General features: G+C 41.5%; 1 protein-coding gene across 1 annotated transcript in view; it reads right to left on the reverse strand.

Annotated features, from left to right (window-relative positions):
* The window catches only part of LOC119540612 (proline-rich receptor-like protein kinase PERK2), a 70477-nt gene extending 62893 nt beyond the window's left edge, over positions 1-7584 (reverse strand). Inside the window, exons 1-4 of the mRNA XM_037844657.1 lie at positions 7580-7584; positions 4732-4885; positions 4569-4589; positions 4163-4465 (exon numbers count right to left, since the gene is read on the reverse strand). Coding sequence (XP_037700585.1) covers positions 4163-4465; positions 4569-4589; positions 4732-4885; positions 7580-7584 — 483 coding nt within the window. The remainder of the gene's footprint in view (positions 1-4162; positions 4466-4568; positions 4590-4731; positions 4886-7579) is intronic.
* Positions 7585-9906: the final 2322 nt, after the last annotated feature.

A 9906-nucleotide genomic window follows, 5' to 3' on the forward strand; every position in this document is an offset into this window, starting at 1 on the left:
TGACTTATATAAATGACTTTGGGCCAAACTACTTAATCTCTGTGCCCAAGTATCTTTCTCTGTAAAATGAGGTGGTCAGACTTCACTAGAAAAATTATTTTAGGTTTTTTACTTCCAGCTCCAACAACTGAGCCCGGGAACTTTAATGAGGAGTGAAAAACAGAAATTTTACTCAAGGCAAGCAGGGAGGTAAAGACTTTTCTGAAATCGCACACCAGGGCTCCCTCCCTACCAGATAGCACCTTGTTCCCTGGGGGACAACAGGTTCCAGGCATCAAACAAGCTGCAGATACTGAAGACCTCTCAGAGCAGCTGAGCAAGGTGGAGTTTGTTATCGGAGTTTGTTATCGTAGGCTTCTTTCAGGAGCCAAGAGTCTACCCTCTCCTTAAAAGACGTCCATGGGGACCTCTTCTGCCCACCCCCTTCCATTTGAAGCACCTCCGTTTCCAGCCTGAGCAAGGTGGGTTCATGCACCCCTTAGGCTCCAAATCTAACCCAATCCCTCCCCCTGCCATTTGCCTAAGGCTCCCACATGCATATTTTATGATTTCTGGCACATTTCCTCCTTATCTGACATTCTGCAATGCATCTCTCTGCCACCTATATTATTTCTATCTCTGGTAAGAATGTTCCTGAAAAAGGCACATGTCCTTGGGACGTACTTTATTACTGCTGGTTTTACCTTTCCTATCTTATCTCCCCACCTGGTCTATGAATTCGTTGAGGACAAAAACCACACCCTGTATTTTCCTCCAGTTCCCTACAAGGGACCAAGGACAGAGCTGGGCAAGCAACAGACTCTTAGGAAATACTTGCTGAATGAATGAATGAGTGAAGTAATTGATAGCAATGTTTTTAAATTAAAAAGTCATATTAGTGTGCTTCCTGGACAAAGTTACCACAACATCCCCTTCGGATGTATGCCTAGAATAAGTTAAATTTTAAAATGACATTTCTATGATACAGTATTATCTCAGAACTGAAATAGAATGTCCTTCACTACAATATGAATGACAGCAACATTATCAGCTGCATAAGAAATCTCATTTTCAGGTATTCAGAGCAAAATAATGTGGCAGCATTTTCACTTCCTAGTAAAAGCATAATTCGCCATGACCCAGGGAATATAAAAGGGCAATCATCCCTTGATGATTAGTTATTACAACTACCATTGTTAGATACTGAAGCTGGAGAGCATGGGGAAATCAGAACAAGATATGAGGATCTTTTCTAAATAGATTGCTTATTTAAATCTATTGCTGATTGGGGCAGAGCAACTTTTTGGAAAACCCCAGGGTTTACTTGCTAAGTCTAATTCTAGTCACATTCTGTTGGGGATTGAATCATGCCCCAATAAAAGACAAGTTCAGGTCCCAACCCCCCTGGTCCTGTGGGTGTGAACCCACTTGTAAATAAGACCTTTGAAGACGCTATTAGTTAAGGTGTGTCCAAACCAAATAAGGGTGGACTGAAGTCCTTATAATCCAATATGGCTAAAGTCCTTATAACCGAAGGAAATTGGACACAGAAGAAGCCACAGGAAGTAGCCAGAAACAGGAAATCAATTAACACAAGAAGAACCCGAGGGAAACGATTGTCATGTGACAGAAAATCCAAGGAACCCTCCAAAGTTTGCCAGCCAGCCAGAAGATACCAACTCTGGAGGAAGCAAGCCTTCTAGCCTCTGAAACTGTGAGGCAACAAATTCCTGCTGTTAAGCCAACCCATGGTAAGCCAAAACCATGGTATGGTTTTGTTTTAGCAGCTGGGAAAAGAAAACACATTCCTTCCTTGGTGATTTAATAAATTTCAGCTAAAAACAAACTGACTTTCAAACAAATCAAATTGTTTTCCCATACGCTTGCTGGTAGGGTTTGGGCACCAAATAAAACAGCACCCATGCTCAATCCAACACTGCAGGAGAGAAAATATTATGTGTTTGACATCCCAATCTTTCAAGGCTATGTCATCAAAGCCTCATACAGCTTAATACTATAAGCCCCATTAACCTCCCCAGCCCAACAGGTGACCTAAATGACTTCATTATTTCTTAGGGTAATCATTATTCCTGCTTATGAACATAAATGTAGCATCACCAAAAGTATCAAAATTACATTTTTACTGGAACACTATGTACTGATATAGGAGATAAGATTATGATTTGAGAGACCCAATGAATGATGATATTTTGAGACCTGAAAAGAGTGGGTCTTCAAACAGCAGACCAATTAAATAGATAATTAGTGTTTATGGGCTATAAGTATGTGGCAACTGAATACATCTTTCAGCTCAAATCAAACTATGTCAGAACACATACTGCCAGGTGTGGCACTGGCGGGACCTGAGCCATCATAGTAAAACGACCAAGGAAAAGAATAAATTCACCTTGAGGCTAGTATCTATATTGTTAAAGTAAACGAAGCTGTAACAAGGATTTATCCAAATTTACCCAAATGATGAAGTCAAAGTATTTTAAAACTAGAGAGCAACTGAGAGTTCACTCGTCTAAATCCTTTATTTCACAGAAGAGACACTGAGACAGAGATGGACCACCACCAAAATGTAGGTCTCTTAACTCTAGCTTCATTTGCAAAATGCATAACATTAACTTTAAAAATTAAAAAGGCACACAGCAGGCAGACAATAAACATGTTAATGGAATTGAGGAAGTACAGTTACAGGGTTCCAGAACTATCTTGACATACTACCTACTGAAAGGATAAGCCAAGTAATTACCTCAAGTGTTGACTAGTAGCCTAGGCTTCTTAACACTTAAAAGCATCCTTTCCATAATCAATAAAATGCTACTGCAACTACTGAAGCAAGCAAGTTGAAGGTGAAACCAAAAACTTTCCAGAATTCTTATTAAGGTATCATTTGAAAAAAAAATGTCTATCCATGAAATAATAAGGGTCCAAACATAGGAAAGGTAGCTTCAGTGGGGAGATCTATAAAAGGCAGGTATGACTAAGCAACCACAAAAAAACTAGAACTAGAACCACCCAAAACTATCAAGGGTCTGAGGACTAGCCCAGCTGACACAAAAAGATAAGGTGGAGTTCCCCACCTATTGTTCCTAAAGTAAATGGAGGTCTTTGTACTATAGTGTTGGTTTCTGTTTAAATTTAAAAGCCTCTATGATTTATAAGGATTTGCAAACACTATTTTATTCCATACCACCTACATCAGAAACAAATTTTGGAACAATCTGGTTGAACTGCTGGGTAGGAAATTGGCCAGACCAAGTTTTAAGCAGTCAATATTGCACTTTTTGATGCAGTTGCATCAAAGAGCCTCTTAACTCTATATTTTAACTGTTAGCTAAGTAAACCAATTCTCAATAATCCTGACATCTCTAGCTATTTAACTTCTCTTCTGCCTAAAAAAAGAAAAAAAAATTAAAAAGTAAAAAAGTCTTCCTAAAAATTTAAGAACATCCACCAGACAAAAATAGTTTTAAAATTAAGTAAATAAACAGACCCGAACTTTCACATCCCCAAGATGAAATTTACCGCAGCATTACAAGGGGAAAGAAAATACACACACATATTTACATAAAGAAGCAAAAAGATTTATAAGACACCAAGCAAGAAAGTGACACAAACTAAAAACCGTGCCACCTCAGGACAAACCTGGTTTTACCTTTCTCTTTGCGCTAGTAAAAACTATAGAACTGTATTTGAGGTCGGGAAAGAACTGGTGGAGCGCAATCCCCACTTAAAACTTGTTCCGCTCTGGAGTTAGGCTGGCAACCCAAGCAGCTGAAAAAACTGTGGTACAGAAAATAACCAAGTTGAACGTCCCCAACTGAAGAAATTAAAACACTACGGGAAGCAGGACCTCCGAAACTCTAGGACAACTCCTTACCCAAATTCTTCAGCTACACAATTAGAAGCCAGGGGCTTCCAGTGGACTATATTTTGCCCCCGCGCTTTCTCCCTCTCAGGCAGGTAGGTGAGCAAGCGACCCCACGCGCCTCTCCTCCAGCCCATTTCACTGTACTCCTAGGATGATGGATCACCTACCCGGCGCGGCCAGCAGCGGCCGGACGCGCAGCGCGCCGAGATGCTCAGGGGCGACGGCCGTGAGCCTTCTGCAGGACCCACGCCCCGCGCCCCGCCAGCCCCGAGCCCAGCCCGCGACCGTCCCCGCCGCGCTCACCGCCACGGAGCCGGAGGAAGAGGCGATGAACACGCGGATGATCATCCTCTCCTCGCGCCGGGGACCGACCCTCCGCCCCAGGGGGCTCTGGGCTGACGCGGACGCAGAGGCAGAATCCGGCTCTGAGCCGCCGCGGTCCCTCGGCAGAGAGTTCGCGTCGGGGAAGATCTGAGGGCTCCGGCTCCCTCCCGCCGGATCCGCAGATAAAAGCCCAGCACTGCCCGGCTGCGGGCAGAGGGGGAGGAGAGGAGGAGGAGGGAGCCGGCCGTGGGGCGTGATGGGAATTGTAGTTTCGGTCTCTCCCTAGAGCAGCTGGTGGACTTGTGCTCACTTCAGCCCCCTTGAATGCGCTTCTATTGTATTAAAGCGCAGGTTGTTAGAGGGGAGCCAAAAAACCAGGAAGTACCTGTGAGATAAGGTGGCGAGACTGTAGAGGAAAGAGAAAAACGAAAACTAGGTAATAGGGCTTAGTTCAAAGTCCAAGCTTGGGTTCTGTGTTGTGGTTTGCTGGTTAGAGCATCGCCACCGAGTAACGCGCCAACAGACACGATTGCGCCGCGGAGACCCACAGTCTCCCGGCGGCCTGCACGACCCGCGGCCGGCAGGATGGGTTGGGCCGGGTTTTCAGGTGATGGCGGCGGTGGGGCTGTTCTCTCCGTCTTCTGTGTTCCCAGCAGCTCTAGAGATTCCTTTAGGTAAATGAGAGGTTTTTTTTTTTCTTTTCTGCAGACGCCGAAAATTAGAAAGCCAGATGAGAGCACAACCGATATTTTATTCTTACCAAAAGTGTAATCGTAGTAGAAAAAATAAATGTCAAAAGAAATGAGGATCCTTCTATCAACACTGGAAATCAGGGCCCCACCTGCCCCACCCCTACCCTACACAATGGCTTCGCCTCTGTGCACTTAATATTTACAGTTGAGCCAAATCTTTGTCTTTTTGAGAACTGCGGCTCATTCCAATGCAGTCTCCCAGGAGGTTGCTGTTAAATAAAAAGCTTTTATGTAGTTGTAATAGTTTAGGACTGGTTCTTTAGCCAATGTTTTCTATTTGACAAAAGCACAAGCCTCTCATGGTTTTGTGGAAATGAACTACTTTCCCCTGCAGTACTGTATTTACATTTTTCCTTTCAGCAGGGGAGTTTAGCAGTAGGAACAATGTTAATTAATTGTTCTAGAAAGAAAGAAATTAGATTATGAGCTCTTTGACCCTTTGGTAAATTTCTTGCACAGATGCTAAGCATTTTGGAGTACTTTTTTTTTTTTTTTTTAATCATTTTATTGAGATATATTCACATACCACGCAGTCATACAAAACAAATCGTACTTTCGATTGTTTACAGTATTTGGAGTACTTTTGAAGAGCAATTTTGAATATTTCCAAGTTTATAACCTTCCTATCGCTCCTATTAAAGAGTCTTTCCTGTGGTTTTCTTTTTTTTTTTGTTTTTCAATTTTTTATTATCTTTTATATTCACAAACCATACAATCATCCAAAGCGTACAGTTGTTCACAGTACCATCATATAGTTGTGCATTCATCACCACAATCAATTTTTGAACATTTTCATTACTGCAAAAAAAAAAAAGGATAAAAATCAAAGTAAAAAAGAACAACTAAAACATTCCACCCCCCATCCCCCTCCCGTTATTCATTTAATTTGTGTCCCATTTTTCTACTCATCTGTCCATACACTGGCTAAAGGGAGTGTGAACCATAAGGTTTTCACAATCACATAGTCACACTGTGTAAGCTATATAGTTATACAATCGTCTTCAAGAATCAAGGCTACTCAGTTGCAGTGCAAAAGTTACAGGCATTTCCTTCCAGCTATTCCAATACACTAAAAAGGGATATCAATATAATGCATAAGAATAACCTCCACAATGATCTCTGGACTCCATTTGAAATATCTCAGTCACTGAAACTTTATTTTTGTTTCATTTCTCTTCCCCCTTTTGGTCAAGAAGGCTTTGTCTCAATCCCATGATGCCAGGTCCAGGCTCATCCCCGAGAGTCAAAGTCCCATATTGCCAGGGAGATTTACATCCCTGAGAGTCATGTCCCATGTAGAGGGAGGACAGTGAGTTTACCCGCAGAATTGGCTTAGAGAGAGAGGCTGCATCTGAGCAACAAAAGAGGTTCTCTGGAGGTGACACTTAGGCAAAATTATAAGTAGGCTTAGCCTCTCCTTTGCAGTAACAGGCTTCCTAAGGCAAGCCCCAAGATCAAGGACTCAACCTTCTAAATTGGTAATCTCCCATGCTTTTGAGAATATCAGTAATTTCCCAAGTGGGGAAGTTTAATATGTCCATATCTTTCCCCAGTCTCTCAAGGGGGCTTTGCAAATACATTTTAATTCTCTGCCCAGATTACTCTGGAATATATCAGGCTTCACACTAACCTGTACAAACCAACCACATTTCACTCCCTATTCAAAGTTCCATGTAATTATGGTGTTTGAATAAACTGACCATACAAGTTAAATAATACTGTGTGCTACAGAAAATAAAGATTTTGCACCAAATAAACATCTATTCCTCTGGTCTCACACAGAAGTTGAACTTCTAAAACACTGTCAATATTGTACACAAAGAGCTCAGCATCTCAGAATTTAGAACCATTACAACTCAGGAATAGATGTAACTACTGTAAGAGCTTACAATCTAGGAAACTTTACCATAAGCCTTCCTCTGATGACATATGCTCTCAGATTCAATTCTCAGAGTTTGCACATTATAGTTAGTCCATATTGGTGAGGTGTTATAATGTTTGCCTTTTCATGTCTGGTTTATTTCATTCAACATGCTATCCTCAAGATCCATTCACCGAGTTGTATACCTCACAACTTCATTCTTTCTTGTAGCTGCTCAATATTCCATTGTATGTATACACCGTAGTTCTCCATTCCATTTTCAGTCAATGTACCCTTAGGCCACTTCCATCCATTGTGAATCATGAATACTGCCACCATAAACACCAGTGTGCAAATGTCCATTCGTGTCCCTGCTCTCAGTTCTTCCAAGTATATACCCAATAACAAGGCTGCAGAACCATATGGCAACCCCATGCTTAGCTTCCTGTGGAACCATGTGGTTTTCTTTTTGAATTTAAGATAATAACAGAAAAACAATCCTAATGGGACTTCATTTCTTAATGTTCAAAAATTTTTAATAGAAGTTTTGCTGTGGTTAATATCTCTTTGCAAATGTACTTTAATTTTTTAATGCAAATGTGAAAATAAATGTTTATAAAATATAATTTTATTAAAAGTAGGTATCGTGTTTCCTGTGTAAATGCAAGTCTTTATAAACTCAAAATTTTCTTCAGTTTGGAATTACTCAGTTATGCAGATTTAGCTTCACTCAATGAATAGCGTACTCTGTGAAAGTTACCAGAAAAGACACAAATTGAGTACCTCATGTCCTTAGCCAGCAGAGTAAGACAGGTACAGAAATAGTGACAGAATAAGACACACTGTGCCAATAGACTCCTGTGGGATATTGTTCTGGTTTGCTAATGCTGCCCTTTTACAAAACACCAGAAACGGATTGACTTTAATAAAGGGGGTTTATCTGGTTACAAAGTTACAGTCTTAAGGCCATAAAGTGTCCAAGGTAAGTTATCAACCATACAGTACCTTCACTGAAGGTTGGCCATTGGCGTCCAGAAAACCTCTGTTAGCTGGGAAGGCACGTGGCTGGCATCTGCTTGCTCTTAGGTTGCCTTCCAAAATGGCATTCTCCAAAATGTTGCTCTTGGGGTGTTTTGTCCTCTCTTAACTGCAGCTCCTCTTCAAAATGTCACTCTCAGTTGCTCTCAGCTCTGTGTGAGTTCTTCAAGTGTCCCTCATGGCTGTAGCAAGCTCACTCCTTCTGTCTGAGCTTATATAGTGCTCTAGTAAACTAATCCAGGCCCACCCTGAATGGGCAGGGCCACACCTCCATGGAAATCACCCAGTCAGAGTTATCACCTACAGTTTGGTGGGGCGCATCTTCAAGGAAACAATCAAAGAATTACAATCTGATCAATATTAATATGTCTGACCCCACAAGATTGCATCAAAGAACATGGAGTTTTGGGGGACATAAAACATCCAAACGGGCACAGATAAAAGGAAATAGAGAGGGGAAAGTGGCTTTTAGAAGGGACTTTAAGTTGAATAGGATTTCACCTGGCAGACACAGGGGATGCAGAGTGAGAACATGCAACATGTGGGAGAAGGACAATAGGAGTCAGTTTGGCTTCAAAGAGAGATCTGAGAGGACTGGTAGGGGATAATGCTGGAAAAGTAAGTTTGCATGAATGCAGCCAGGGACTTACCCTGGCTGTCTGCCCAGCTCCTTGACCTTTTCTGGGATTTCTTCCTACCTCTCTGGTCCAAGAGGTTGTAGGGGTGGTACCCCACAGCCATGTTCATACAAGAAGACTCAAACCCCTAGCCAATGCTCATTGTCTAGAGGTGAGCACCTGACCCAAGCATCATCCCTACCCTAAGAATTTGGAACTGGGACTGGGAGAGGAAGAAAGCTTTCTGTGGCCTGAACTTGTCACATAAATGCTCAGCACTTTCAGAAACCATGGTCCAACATGAGAACCAAAGAAGCCAAAGAAGCCAGTCAGTGGGAAGAGAACAAAAAAGCAGACATGTGGAGCATGGCAGAGATGAGTGTCAAAGAGAAACCTGATAATGCTTTAATCCAGGGATCCTCAAACCTGGGGGTCAACTCTGGCCAGCTGTCTGTTTTGTAAATAAAATTTTATTGAAACACATTCCTTATGTATTATCTGTGACAGAATGGCAGAGACCATGTGACCCAAAAATCTAATATGTTTACCATCTAGCTCTTTGGGGAAAAGCTTGCCAATTCCCGTTTACGATTCAAATCTGTTTCTACACCCCTGCTCTTGAGGCCTGTGTGATACCCCTGTATCCATAGCGTAAATTCTCATCTTGCTTGAGTTGGTTCTAATGGGTTTCTGTTTCCTACAACCGAAAGTGTCCTGAGACGTTTGTACTTAATTTGTAAGCATTCTGAAGAAGAGAAGCATATGATCAGAAGTATATTTCAAGAGGATTACTCTGGTAATAATTAGCTCCAATTTTTCTGCCTTCCTTGTGTGCAGGACAAAGTGTGGTTACAATCCAGGAACCCACCAGATCCAGTATGAAGTAGAGACCCTGAGTTTGGGGACAAAGTTAGAGCAGTGATCAAGAGTAGAAAAGCAATCTGGAATGTCAGTGAGAGGTACAAGATCAGCATACAACAAACAGAATTAGATGCCGATCTGACAAGTAAAGTCTACAGATAGTGCAGGTGGCTGAAACTTGAAGACAGGACTCAGGAAACTGAGTAGATCATTAAGCTTTAGGGAAGTTGCTCTTGCTTCTCTAGGACTAAATCCCTTTCAGAAGTCATGGCAGACCGTCTGGCTAGAGTGTTTTAGAGCAGGAGTTCTTAGCCTTTTTATTTTTTGTACAAGGACCTTTGGCAGTTTAAGGAACTCTGTGGACCCTTTCTTAAAGAAAAAAGAGTTTCTAAATGCAAAAAAAGACATAGGATTACAAAGGAAAACAGTTATCAAAACTGTATTGAAAAAGATTTATCAAAATATTAAACAAATAAATTTATAATATAGCAATATTTATATGCTTATTATGCATTAAACACCCAGATTTAGTGGTGGATCTAATAGCTACAATGATTTTGAGGTACTAATGGGAAAAATTAATTTTTGAAATTT

The sequence above is a fragment of the Choloepus didactylus genome, chromosome 7 (assembly GCF_015220235.1).
Source record: "Choloepus didactylus isolate mChoDid1 chromosome 7, mChoDid1.pri, whole genome shotgun sequence".
Classification (NCBI taxonomy): Eukaryota; Metazoa; Chordata; class Mammalia; order Pilosa; family Megalonychidae; genus Choloepus; species Choloepus didactylus.